General features: G+C 34.0%; 1 protein-coding gene across 1 annotated transcript in view; it reads left to right on the top strand.

Moving 5' to 3' along the window:
* Nucleotides 1-14,446, top strand: part of LOC150105135 (uncharacterized) — a 60,484-nt gene that overhangs the window by 31,378 nt on the left and 14,660 nt on the right. The window contains exons 4-5 of the mRNA XM_090395068.1: nt 3,026-3,192; nt 9,361-9,471. Coding sequence (XP_090251194.1) covers nt 3,026-3,192; nt 9,361-9,471 — 278 coding nt within the window. The remainder of the gene's footprint in view (nt 1-3,025; nt 3,193-9,360; nt 9,472-14,446) is intronic.

Below are 14,446 nucleotides of genomic sequence, written 5' to 3'. Positions count from 1 at the left end.
GGCCAGGTCTGTACACGATTGTCCTTTTCTAAATCCATTCTGTACTTTTTAAATAAAGTTTTCAGATTATTTTATTAGTTTGTTATTTAAAATTCTGCTATATATTTTGTAACAGGAATTTAGTATACTGATACCTCTATAGTTTTTAGGGTCATCTCTATTACCTTTTTTAAAGATAGGAATCACAATTGCCTTTTTCCATTCTATTGGGGGGGATACCAGTTGAATAGATTTTATTTAAAAATAATAGGAATCTTTCTTTGAACCTTTTTCCTGCATATTTATATAGTTCTGAGCCTAGCTTATGTTCTCCAGGCGATTTTCCATTTTTGTTTCTTTCAGGCTGATTTCTAATTCTACTTTAGTTATTTCCTTTTCATTTTCATTAAATGTTTGCCAGTTATCTTTTTTGAAATATTTATCTGTCCACAATTCTGTATAGAAATTTAGAAATTCTTCTAATTTCGATTCGGTGTTTAATTTTATGTTTTCTTTAGTATCTGTATTTAAGTGGTTCAAATCTTATATACATTGGGTCTTATTTTATATAAATCATGTTCGAAATTAGAAACAAATTTGTTCCATGATTCTCTCTCTTTTTCTGACTTCTCTTTTAGCTATGGCTCTTATTCTTTTATATTCTTTTTCATCTAATATTTTACTGCTTAACTATTTATGGTAGGCTTCTTTTTTCTTTTTGATTATTTCTTTGATTGTATCATCCCATATCTTCAGTTTTCTCCTTTTATTGAATTTTTTGGTCTTTCATAAGCTTTCATTACTGCTGCATTTAGTATTGTTTTTATATTAAGCCATTCTGTTTCTTCATTTTGTTTTATTTTATCTAAATATTGGTTAATTCTTTGTTCATATAGTCATTGTATATTTGTATCATTTAATAATCTAGTTTTATAAACAAATGTTTTAAATATTCTTTCTGATCTTGTTATTTGTAGCCATTTAGGTAGTAATCTTAGTTTTATTTTAACGAGGAAGTGGTCACTACTTATTTCATATCCTCTGTGAACTCTAACATCTAAAGAGAACTTTGTCTTTTCATTTAAGATAACTAATATTGATTTCCATCCTCTTGTTGCTCAAGTATATTTGTGTGTGTCTTTATGTTTATAGAAATAATTCATTATTTTTATGTTATTATAAACTACAAAGTCGATCAATTTTTTACCATTCCTGTTTAGAGTATGTTCTCCGTATATTCCTATATTATTATTAATTTTCGTGTTTCCAATTCTTGCATTTAAGTCTCCTGCTAATAAACCAAATATTGTTAGATAACTTTATCTCTATATTCTCTATATATATTCTTTATATTCTCTATATATATTCTTTATATTCTCTATATATATTCTGTTGTTTATTTCCATATTAATTTGCCATCCATTTTATTTGATCTGTAGGTTTTCTATCTGCTGATATGATCAATGCACCTGATGTTTTCACTGTTTCTACATATTTTCAGTCTTTTGTTGCTGATATTTATTCCAAATTTGTTGCAGTAGTTGTCCAGTTTGCTTAAGGAATCCTCTAAGTTGGTACTGCAGTTATTTAAAAAAATAACATCATCCACATAAAGTAAAGGGCTAAGATTAACATCATCAAGTTCAGTGACACTTCTTCGTGTGATCTGTGTAGATGACAAATAAGAATGGAGATAATGTCCATCCTTTCATGACATATTATTTACATGAAACCAATCTTTTTTGTGCCTCCTTCCTTTTTTTTTTTAACTGATTATTTACATCTTAAATATAGATTGTGTTCTGCTTGATTTATGTTATATAATTTTGAAATGCTTTTCTTGTGGCACTTCACACATTTACAAAACTTAAATACTAATTCTTGTTGTTTTCCAGCAATTTCTGAACACTATTTGTGTTAAAATGAAACTCTGATGCTTACAATCCCTATAAATTAAAGATGCCAAGAAATTATGTTCTTGGTTTAATCCTTTATTCAAGTGTAGGCAAACAAAGTTTGTACATGAAGTATCTTCACAACTGGGCTACTTGTATATATAGAGACTAATGACTTCACATCATTTGCTTCAGAATCCCATAATGCAAAATATATGCTTTTTGGATGTGTATAATGCTATGCATTATGGGAAGGACCACTACTATCCAAACCTCATTGAAGGTCGAAACTGGTCTGGATAGTGACTCTTCAAACTTTATTCTTGGAAGAATAAAATGGCATAGTTTGACATGATGCAATCACATCATGGAAGCCAAGTGAAAAAAACTTTCCTCAACTATCTCTGATCTAGAGTATTTTAATAATAAGGTGATACACGTGTTCACTACTTCTGTATGAGGAATATATGACTTCTGCATTAATTCAACCTTGGTATCTTTTTGGGTATGGCTTCTGCTAATGAGTCCTCAATAGAGGTTGAAACCAGTCTGGGTATTGGCCTTTCTCATAATGTTTTGCATTATGGGATACTGAGGCAATTGATGTGAAGCCAGCAGCTTCTATATACAAATTGTCTAGTCCTGAAAATACTTCATGTTCAAACTTTGTTTGCTTATACCTGAGTAAAGGTAAAGGATTAAAGAAGTATATAATTTCTTGTGAAATTCAATTTACTTTGTAACCAAGTGAAAAAAAAAAAAAAAAAAAAAAAACTTTCTGTGAGGAGGTGGTGATCTCACACCAAACATTGAAAACTTATCTGCCACTTAAATACAATCAAAAATATCTGTACTGCAGTCAGATTTAAACCCCACAGCCTGGCAATGCTCTTCATTTGGCACCAGGTTAGTTAATTATTCCTATTACATTTGTGTCCTTGTTCTGTTCTGAGAAAATAGCTTATTTTTTTTTTTTTTTATATTTTATGAGAGGAGCTGTTTTTTTTTCATTTAATATAGTTTAATGTTAACTCTCCTTTAAAATAAAAATCACATTTTCTTTCTTGGTTATAAAGTAACAATTAAAATTCATTATTCTTTTCATAAAAAAAAGCGATTTTCATTTTAATAATTAAAAATTTATCTTTTAGGTGAACTTACACCATTAACTCTGTTTCATGACAAAAATGGACTCACAACAATGATGCACTTTGGACGAGACAAACCTCGTCCTGATGTTTCTGTTATGTTAATAACTATAATAAACACTAGTCCCAAGATGGTGGAAAATGTTGCGTTCCAAGCAGCTGTTCCTCGGGTAAGTGCCTTAGTGAGTGAAATATTAGTAAGGGTTGAATTATAATTTTTACTATATTTATTTAATTTCATTTCAGTCACCAAAGGCTTCCTGATTTGAGTAAACAGAAATTTTCAGTTATAAGTAGATATTAACCTACTATTAACAGTTATCACCAAATTAAAATAATCAAAATGATTGAAAAGATTATTTTCATCAAATCTGATAGATATTATTATTATTATTGTTATTCGTGACACCTCCAAGGAGTCCAAAGACTCATCGTGGGAGGACCTACAACTGTCTCAACTACTACACCGAACCTCTACTATGAATCATGTCCATCAACGCCATTTACCGCCCACCTCCACCACTACCACAACTAGTATTTTTTGTCTGTAAATTGCATGTGTTCTGAATGGCCTATTTGTCTGTATGCAGGATGAAAAACCCGAGTTTCCGGGAGAAAAACCCTGCTACCCGTATGAGATCGGCTAACTATATGTATGGCATTGACTGCCTTCATCACAAATTATCTTAATACTCACCCACTATAATATAAGATGCAGTTCCCTTTTGGAACATACATATTGTCTTAAAATATATTTATAGAATTTTCATTCTATAAATATATTACTATTCTATAAATATATATACTAATATCGATGGTGTTCATGTTGTTTGCAGCAACACTGTTCATAGTTACTCCTAAGAAGAAGAAAAGTTGTTTTTTTAAATATGAGCGTTATGATTGTTTTTTAAATTATTACGTACGTTTAGTATTTTCTGTTAATTTATGTTTTACACACACGCACACAGATATTTATGTATATATGTATGAAGTGTGTCTGTAATATAACAATGGAGGCAATGAGTGCTCTTTTACATTCAACATTAAAATTTTTATTCAGCTGTAGCATGTGTGGAATATATGCATTCATTAATGTGAATAATATATGGGGGGTGGAATGGTACTAGAATATATCATAAATATATGCTGATTGACAAATTGAGGAGTGTGAGATGTTGAATGCAAGAAGAATCTAAAAACACACAGGAGCAAATGAGATGGCATGGCAGGTGATACATGCTAATAGGAATGCAAACAAGAATGGAGGTATCAAAATGCAAGATGGTGAGTGGTGTGAAATAGTTGAGAGAGTGCAAGAAAAGTGATTAGAAAATAATAGAAGAGTGCAACACAAGGTAGGAAATTTCAAGATCCTGACAGGCTCTTCACAATACTTCAAAAGTAACTGAACAGAAGACTAAAAAAACTCTTGGCTCATGCCAAGAAAGCTAAGAAAAAGAAACAAAACATGTGAAGAAGCAAACAGATGTTAATCATATATATATATATAGACAAAAAAAAAAAAAAAGACGGTAATACACAATGATTTGATAATTCGGGACATGCTGGACAAATGGTCATTTAAAACATGTTCTCTAGAGTGAAGTTAGAATTGAAGGAAGTACAGGAAGATGGTTTAATGTTAAATCTGGTGTGAGACAAGGATGTACATTATCCCCTCTGTTATTCATTATCTATATGGATCACATTATGAAGGAAAGTGGCATTAAACATGATATCAAAATTGGAGATGTTAATGTCAGCTCTTTGCTTTATGCGGATGATGTTATACTTCGAAATAAATCTGCTACAAGTCTGCAAGATTCTCTGACTAAATTGAATAGCTGTTGTAATAGATATGGTATGAAGGTCAGCAATAAAAAGACAAAGACAATGAAAATAGGCAGAATCATTGAAAATGTCAACTGTGTTGTGAATGCAGAACCTGTGGAACAAGTAAAACATTTCAGCTATTTAGGCACGATTTTTACTGAAGATGGTAAATTAAATATAGAAATAGACAACAGAATCAGCAAAGCTGGTATGGTGGGAAGTCAATTGAATAAATTCATATGGAATAAGAGAGAAATCAGTTGGAACACTAAATTAGCTGTATACAAGACAGTGTTCAAACCAGTTTTAACTTATGGATCTGAGAGCTGGGTCAGAAGTAAAACACTTGACCAAAGACTAGAGACCACAGATATGAGAGTCCTGAGAAAGATTATAGGCATGAACAGATGGCACCAATGGCAATATCATATTAAAAACAAGGATATTAGGAAAGAACTTGACATTGTTAGCATCCAGAAATGCGTTAGCAGAGCTAATCTTAGGTGGTATGGTCACTTAAACAGAATGGGCAAGGAAAGATTAGCAAAACAAGTGTTCTCTGCCAGGTTGGCAGCAAAACGACCCAGAGGAAGACCAAGATATAGATGGATTGATATGGTACAAAGTGCCTTAGACGATAGAAATATAAGATCTGATAATGTTGGAGTCTTGACAAGTAACAGACTGATTTGGAGGAAAATTGTAGATAGGAAATTAATAATGATGTAATTTTTTTCATGTAGTACTATCCTATCCTGTACACCCCTTGAGGGTACATGGCAGGAATTTGATGATGATGATGATGATGAATAAATTATATTCTTGGTTTCATCCTTTATCCAAGTATAAGCAAACAAAGTTTGCACATGAAGTAACTTCGTGACAGGGCAACTTGTATATAGAGGCTAATGACTTCACATTAATTACCTTAGTATCACATATGCTTACAGACATGTATGATGCTGTGCATTATGGATGGGTCACCACCCTGACTAGTTTTGACCTTTATTGAGATCTCATCAGTGGGAGCCAGACCCAGAAGTGCTACCAAGGTTGAAGTAATGCAGAAGTCATATTTCCACATACAAGTAGTAAAAAGGTGTCATACTTTATTATTAAAATCTGGATTGGTGATAGAAGTCGAAAGTTTTTCATGAAGTCATGAAGTTACTTCATGTGCAAACTTTGTTTGCTTACATTTGGATAAAGGATGAAACCAAGAAAAAAGATGATCTCCCATTTGGCCGCAGACCCCTTCCTCTACCACCACCTCCAAATGCTGGTGACCATTATATACTCCTACCATTTCCACCATCAATGGGTGCTTGAGAAGATTTGTGTGCGAGACGACCCATGGCCACAGAAATGATTACTTGTATTCTCGTCGATCACTACCTCCACCTGGATCCTAACATCATTCCTATCTGAGTATCTCCCAAAATGCAAAACACATCTCCTTGCAGATATGTATAATGTTATGCATTAAGGGAAGGGCCACTACCCAGACTAGTTTCGACCTTTATTGAGGTCTCTTCAGTGGGAGCCAGGCCCAAGTGGAGATACCAGGCAGAAGCATTAGCAAGGTCATCTCTCTACCTATAGGAGTTGCCAAATGGTGTGCCACCTTTTTATTAAATTACTCTGGATTTAGAGAAAGATGTTGAAAGTTTATTTTTCACTTGGTTAGACTATAATAAATTTAGTTTAATCCTTTATCCAAGTGTGAGCAAACAAAGTTTGCGCCTGAAAGTATCTTCAGGACTGGCTTGCTCCACCTTTGCAACGAGTTGCCCAGTGTAGTACCACCTTACCCCAGTCCTGAAGATACTTTCAGGTGCAAACTTTGTTTGCTCACACTTGGATAAAGGATTAAACTAAATTTATTATAGTCTAACCAAGTTGAAAAATAAACTTTCAACATCTTTCTCTAAATCCAGAGTAATTTAATAAAAAGGTGGCACACTGTTTGGCAACTCCTGTAGGTAGAGATGACCTTGCTAATGCTTCTGCCTGATATCTCCACTTGGGCCACAAAAAATAAAAGAAAAATAGTCATTTTAGGTGATTCATAATCTCTTGTTATGCTATTGCAGGAGTAAGCCAAGTAAGCTACAAGAGAAACATGTAGCTTTCATGCAAGCCATTTTCCATTACCCCTTTTCATTAAGCTGCATGTTTCTCTTTTATTATTTCTTCTGTATGTTCATTCCAGGTTCTGATGTCCCCTTTTCCTGTGTCAGTTTTTCTCTTTTCCTAGGCTGTCATTGTGTGCACATACCCCCCTCCCCCATGGAGAAACAAGTTACATTACAATTCATACAGTATGCCAAACTAATAATAATTTGCTCAGCTGTCATTATGCTCACCTGACCTCTAATGTATGTGTGGGCGGATACAAATGCAAAGAGGAGGATGTGGAAGAAAAATATAAAACAGTGGTGAATTTCATCGCACTTGCAACTTGCTTGAAGGCCATCCTGCCTTCAGTTTTATATACGGTATATACATATATAAAATACAAGAAAATTTTCTTCATATACTGATCAATATAATTTTTTCTTTAATGTGGTTTCAAGGTTTAGCTTACATCAAAAGATACCAATAAGAAATTAATGATACTTATTATTATTCTGAAGTGTTTCACATCTTATTATAATTCTGAAGTGTTTCACATGTAGGTGACGACCTGTATGAGTGTGCTTGCAGTGTATGCTAAGAGAAAAGCTTTGTTTGGCTTTTTTTTTTTAAATTAAAACATCTGAGAAAGGTAGTTTTTATTCCTTTTCTAGTTCCAAATGTACTTGAATTTACAAGCAGAAATCCAGCCTTGCAGTGGGAAGTCCTCTGTCCTCTTCATGTGCTGTCTTATTCATGGGAAACTTTAAAAAAGTTTCCTCACATCTACAAACAAAGAGCCTTTGATATGGTGGAGATATGTAGAATGTCTTTTTCATCTGGAAATACATTAAAATAAAATTCACTTTGAAACTTGAAAAGGAAGGAATACTACCTTTCCTTGATGCTTTCATTTAAAAAAAAAACTAAAGGAAGCTTCTCTCTTAGTGTATACATCAAGTTCACACATACAAGTTGTTATCTACATTCATCCTCTTTGCACCATATATCACAAAAAATAGGTATTATACATGTGCTCAAGAAAAGTGCAGTCTCTATTACAAGAGATGAAGACAAACTAAAGGAAGAATCACATTCTCTACTGTGAGCAATGGATATTCTAAGAAAATGGTACAAAGAATACTATTCTCTACTCCACAACAAAATCCTGACATTCTCTACAGAACTTCTGTTTCCATCCCTTATACTGATAGATTTTCTCTCAAAATTGCCAGCCCTCTCAAATCTCATTACATAAGCTTGGCTTTCGAGTCCTTTTTTATTATGCAATTATTATGTTCACCTAAAAAAAACCTCAACCCTTTTCAACAAACATCCTGAGGTTTATAATATTCCCTGTTGTTTTGGCTTTCTTACAGACATATAAAAGTTTGGAAATCAGAGGAAAAGGGCATATTGGAGACATTAATAACAACAGAGAAGACAGCTCTGGTCTAGCTTTTCATTTCTACCGCACGCATAGCACTGGGATAAGAGGTCGGTACCTTTCATAGAGGACAACTTCACTGCTCATAACATAAAGGAATCTACTATGGTCATCCACTCATAAGATACACTCAATAGAAACCAAGGAATGATCCTATGTGATATTCGGAAATCGCTCATTAGATCTTTTTGTACATCAGACTTTTATTTTTAAGCCAACTATCATGCACACATCACTGAGCAGTAGCTGACTCATGCCAACTTCCACACTCCAAATAAACCCAATATATTCCTTTTTATCATATGTTAGATATACACAAAATCCCACTTGGAATAATAGTACAAAGAGGGATTTTATGTAGAGAGAGAGAGAGAAAGAGAAACACCTGAGAATTATAAGTTATCATTAATTTCTTATTGGTATCTTTTGATTTGAGCTAAACCTTGAAACCACAACAAAGAAATATTATGTTGATTAGCATATGAAGAAATTTTTCTTCTATTTTATATTAAAAACTGGAGGCAGGATGGCTTTCAAGCAGGTTGCAAGTGCAATGAAATTGACATTACCAACTGCTTTATATTTTTCTTCCTCCTCCTCCTCTTTGCATTTGCTGAAACTTCCATCATTATTATTTTATAAAAAAAAATAAACAAGGGGCTTCTTTTTAGGGTGCCTTGCTATCAGTAATCATTATCTAAAATGCTGAAAACCTGTAGTACATGAATGTAATAACAACTATGGAAACTTGAATATGGTTGTGTGGGTGAAACAACAAAAATGGTACTAGTTTTGTGCCATACACTGAAAATTATTTACTTCTTAAACATGCTGAGATATAATTTTTATTTTTCATTTAAAAATTAAAATATATATGATGATACTATGTGTTAAAGCAATATACTATAGAGTATCCTAACAAAAGTAAATATTTATATTCTAGTCTATGAAAATCAAACTTCAAATTCCATCAGCTACAAATCTTCCAAAGTTTCTTCCATTCCAGCCTACTCCTTCAATCACTCAGGTTATCCTTATTGCTAATCCTGCCAATGTAAGTTAACATCATGTATGGAGTTTGCTTATTTTCCATGATATGCTAATTTCTAAAAAAGTGCTACCTGAAAAATGTGTGCTAAATTGTTTGTCAGTCTTATGCTATTTTAACGTGTGTAAAATGTCACATATGAAATATGTGAATAAGAACTGTATAAAGCATAGCAAAACTTACCCTAGGAAAGAGACCTGTATTCATATTCCATCTTGGCAGGAATAGTTTTCTAGGTTATTTTAGGCTAGACAGCAGGACATTCCATTTCTTCTGCTAGTGTGGCTTTTTTAACAGGCAGACAAATTGGTGAACACATGTGTTTGCAGATATCGTAAGGAGAATTGGATATTGTTAAGAGTATGCATATTGTACTCTTCTGGGATTGTATAATCTTACTAAACAGACAGTGAATGGGATTTAGTAGTTTTTTTAAATATTCTTGCAGAAGTTGAAGATTATTTACATACTGCTTATGTAAACACACACACATAAATATGTATATATATATGTTAAAGATACCAAGCTATTTTAAACCTGGTTTTACTCCAATTTCCCAAGTAAGCAAACAGACAAACAAGTCAAGTTTGCGCCTGCACATATTGCGAGTCTAGCTGACCCTCAAAGTAGTGCAAACTTGACTTCTTTGTCTGTTTGCTTACTTGGGAAATTGGAGTAAAACCGGGTTTAAAATAGCTTGGTATCTTTAATATTTATTATACCCAAGGTAAAATACTTTCTACACACATATATATAATACATATGCAGTGCTTTTTTTTTTTTTTTTTTTGTGATGGTATGTACACTCATGTTCATAGAAACTGCATCACCTTAAATAAATATATTTTTAGTAGTTAAATTGTCATTTTTATTGGTTTATCATTAGATAATGTAATGTAATGTAATAGTTGCCGCTATTGTGTCAGAATTTTTTATGCTTTATAAATAGACACCTCACAGAAAAAGTGATTGAATCTTTGAATAGAGAAGGCTATCCCTGTCGTGAAATAGTTAAAAGGGTGTCCTGTGGTATAGCTGTTGCCGAAAGTGAAGGAAAGCAGATCTACTGAAAGGAAGAAGGGGGGACAGGAAGAAAGCTGCACTCTACACCATTCCAAGATCAAGTTCTGAAACAACTCTGCCTCAAAAATTGCCGTGCATCCTCCAGAAAACTGAAACAGGATTGAGAAGAACAAATGGGAGTTATGACACGCTCTGTACCTGTCAGGAAAAGATTTGTTCATCATGGCACCCTAAAAAGAAGTCCTTGTTAACCAAAAAAGTGTGATTGTCTAGCCAATTTTTCATTCTGCAAGAGCATGCCAAATGGATCCCTGATCAGTGGAAAAGAGTAATTTTTTCTGACGAGTAAAAGTTTAACCTCCAGGGCACCAATGGCAGACAGACAGTTTAAAGATGATCAGAAGGAAAATTCAAACCTGACTGTCTGGTGTCAACAAAAGTCAAATTCTTAGCCAGTCGATGATCTGGGGCTGCATGTTGTATCATGGTGTTGATCGCTTGCATTTCACAAAAGGTTCAGTGAATGCACAAGTGTACTAGAAAATTTTAGAAGAATTACTGCCTACAATCAGAGCCCACTTTACCATAAGAACTAACTGCATCTTTCCATATGAATCGAGTTGAGTACTTAAAAAAAGCTTTAATTTTTGTTGCAGGTTAATAAGTGGCTTAATGAACATTTGATTCCGTGACTACCAGCCAGAATCATCCGAGATTTCAACCTTATTGAGAATTTGTGGTACCAAATGGAGACTGAAATACACAACAAGTCAGCACTTCAGGAGCTCCAAGAAGCCGTTATAAGGGTATGAAACCATGAATTGACAGTTGCATCCATCAGGCAAATGATTTTGTCAATGTCCTGTCGATTCCAAGCTGCAATAAAGGCAGGAGGAGGACCCAACATGAAGTACTCAATAGGAAAAAAGTGAATTTTCATTTTTTTGAATGTTAGGAAAACTGTGTGGTTGAACTAAATTTTGATATAGATATTATTTGTTTTTCTAGTGAAAATATCACTGTTCACTCCAGGATTTGTAAGACGATAAAGTTGATCCTTAGAAGAATGAATGAAGGTAGCTAACCAAATGTTTGAAAGTGACATGGAGATTATATTTTTGGAGAACTTCAGCTGTTTTTTTCTGATGTATCCTGAATATAAGGGATGTGAATCATTTTGCTGTAAATCTTGTAGCAGGTTTTGGAATGACAACTTAAACAGGAAAAAAAAGAAAGAAAGAAAAACTGTTGCCATTCCAAAACCAGGAAAGGATCTGACTCAAGCAAACAAATGCTTATCTATCCCTCTGACAAGCTATCTTTGTAAAATTGGAAACAGTGGTTAATGACTTCTTTTATATTTAGAAAGTGATTTTCTCTCCAACACACAATGTGACTTTTATAGATATCATTCAACTTTTCTCCATTTAGAAACCACATGTGTAAGAGATGCATTCCTGAAATGAGAACATCTCATTTCAGTCTTCTTTGACATAGAAAAAGCTTATGACAGCCTCTGTGGGTCTTTTAATATGTCATATCTCCAGTTCAGAAGGTGAAGCCTAAATCTCAGGCTTCACCTTCTGAATTTAATAAATACTTTCTGTCTAGCTGAGTTTTCCAAGTCTGAGCAGGAAGTATGCTATCTCAGCCATACATCAAGAAAGAGTTCCCCAAGGTTCTGTCTTAAATGTCACACTCTTTACTGTCAAAAGTTAACTTAATCACTGAACAACTTCCTCCCACTGTAGGCAGTGCTCTATATATTGATGACTTCACAATTTACTGTCACTCTTGTAATATGAGGATCTTATGTATTATTCCGGTAGCAACAGAAGCTAAACTCTCAGGACTCGTCTTTGACAGAAAGCTTACACTCGTCAACTAAAGGAAAAGTGCAAGAGAGCATTCACTCTCCTTTGCATGCTATCCTGTACCGAATGGAGTAAAAATCTATCTTACTTGCTTCATCTTTATTGTGCACTTATGCTTTCAAAACTGGATTATGGGTCTCAAGTCTGCGATTCTGCAAGATAGAGTAACCTGTAATAGTTAGATTCTATCCATCATCAGGGTATATGGTCCCATGTTGACCATTTAAAGTTTTGATGTTGAAACAAATTAACAGGCTCTATCACTTAGATGGAACAGTTGTCTCTTAACTATGTTCCAAAAATAGTCTCTTCCAGAGAGTTCTACGTGGACTAGTATATTTTCTCTGCTTTGGGAAGTGCAATATCACACACATCAGCCTGCCATTCATTCCTTTGGTATGCATGTTAAAGAGATTATGCAAGCCATTGGCATGAATGTTGACAACTCACCAGACATAACAGCATACCTTCATCGCAGCTTTGTACTCCATCCTCTCACTTTGTCAGCTACAGAAGTCTCATACTCCATCCTCTGTCCACCTGCAATTATTTAATGCACACAGAGCAGCCAATTCTGAATTCTTGACCATCTATATACTGTTAAAGAGATTATGCAAGCTATTGGCATGCATAAACACAACAGCACAACCAACTTCTGTTAATTGTGCTGCTGTGTTTACTGACATTACTGTATCCAACCAGATCTCACTTAATTGCAGTTATTGCAACTTGCATTTGTGCTTATAAAAGAAAACTGCTACCAAAAACATGTAATTTATACAGACTCATTGAATTCTTTACAGATCATCTTGTCTCCTGTGTATAATCCACATCCAGTGTGTGTATGTGGTTTTACAACTGTTGTACAGAATGAGAACCCTTAATTTTGATGTTTGATTGTACTGGATTCCCAACCACATTGGAATTAAAGGAAATGAAATGTCAGATGCAGCTTTTGGATCAACTCATCCATTTCCCTACTGTTTGTCAGTCCCATATACAGACAGCTTATAAGATTAAAGCTGATAACTCAATGGCATTCATCATGGCAGGAAGTACTGACAAATAAATTGCACAAGATTAATCCTGAAATTAAGCATTGGAACTCAATTCAGCATAGGAACAGAAGAGAGAAAGTTGTTCTTGCTAGCCTCTGCATTTGTCACAGTCATCTTACATATTCTTATTTCCTGAGGGCTGATGACCCACCTATCTGCAAACAATGCAAATGTGTTACACCATTCATCATGTTCTTGTGGAGTGGCAATACTTCACTCGAGAAAGGAATTAATTTTTTTACTAATCTGGCTGAGCCATATACACTCAGGCAGATCTTATCCGATTTGGATAAATTAAATGAAGTTTTTAACTTTTTTTTAAAAAAATTAATTTATACAAACATATTTGATTATAAATTCTATTTATATGGCTTTAATATATATATATATATTTTTTTTTTAAATTTGCCATTTGTTCATGTTATTCTCTAACTTATCCCTTTATTGCTAATGAGTACTGTTGTACGTATCCCTTGGTTTGGTGCAGTATGACCTTTGCTGTCCTTGCACCAATAAACTCGTAACCAACCAACCAATCAATCTCCTGAAAAGAAGTCTTGATTCATTGATAGCTTCAGTTCACTATCAGCAAAGGTTTGAAAGATGGAGACTTTCTTCCAAACATTAGTTAGTGCTGAAGGAGCTGTTTTTACTCTCTTTGGAGAATAAAAAGTGTTGTATTATTCATGTTCTAATAATCTAAGAGGATTATGAAGCATGAGGTTTTAGTATTTTTTCGGAAGGTTCTGTAGTGTGATCTGTAGCATTTTGTGGTAACGTTATTTTCAGAAATGTCCGTGTGGTTAACTGAGTGGCTGTCGCTTCGCATCCATATGCCTGAGCAAGGAATGTCCTCGGTTCGATTCCCGTCGCTGATGTGAGGAACTTAGGATCTTTCTCAGACATAGCCAAGTTAGCCAATCTTGGGTGTGGACTGCAGGGTTTTTCTTCCCAGTTTATCTGGGGATTTTTCATCACGAAGCAGTCAAACTAGCCTTGAGAACTCAATGCTTTTGCAGACATAGG

The sequence above is a fragment of the Typopeltis vanoorti genome, chromosome 7 (assembly GCF_054136105.1).
Source record: "Typopeltis vanoorti isolate ZY-2024b chromosome 7, IOZ_Tvanoo_1.0, whole genome shotgun sequence".
NCBI lineage: Eukaryota > Metazoa > Arthropoda > Arachnida > Uropygi > Thelyphonidae > Typopeltis > Typopeltis vanoorti.
Note: the sequence above shows the minus strand (reverse complement) of the source record. Positions and strands in the feature narration are given on the sequence as shown.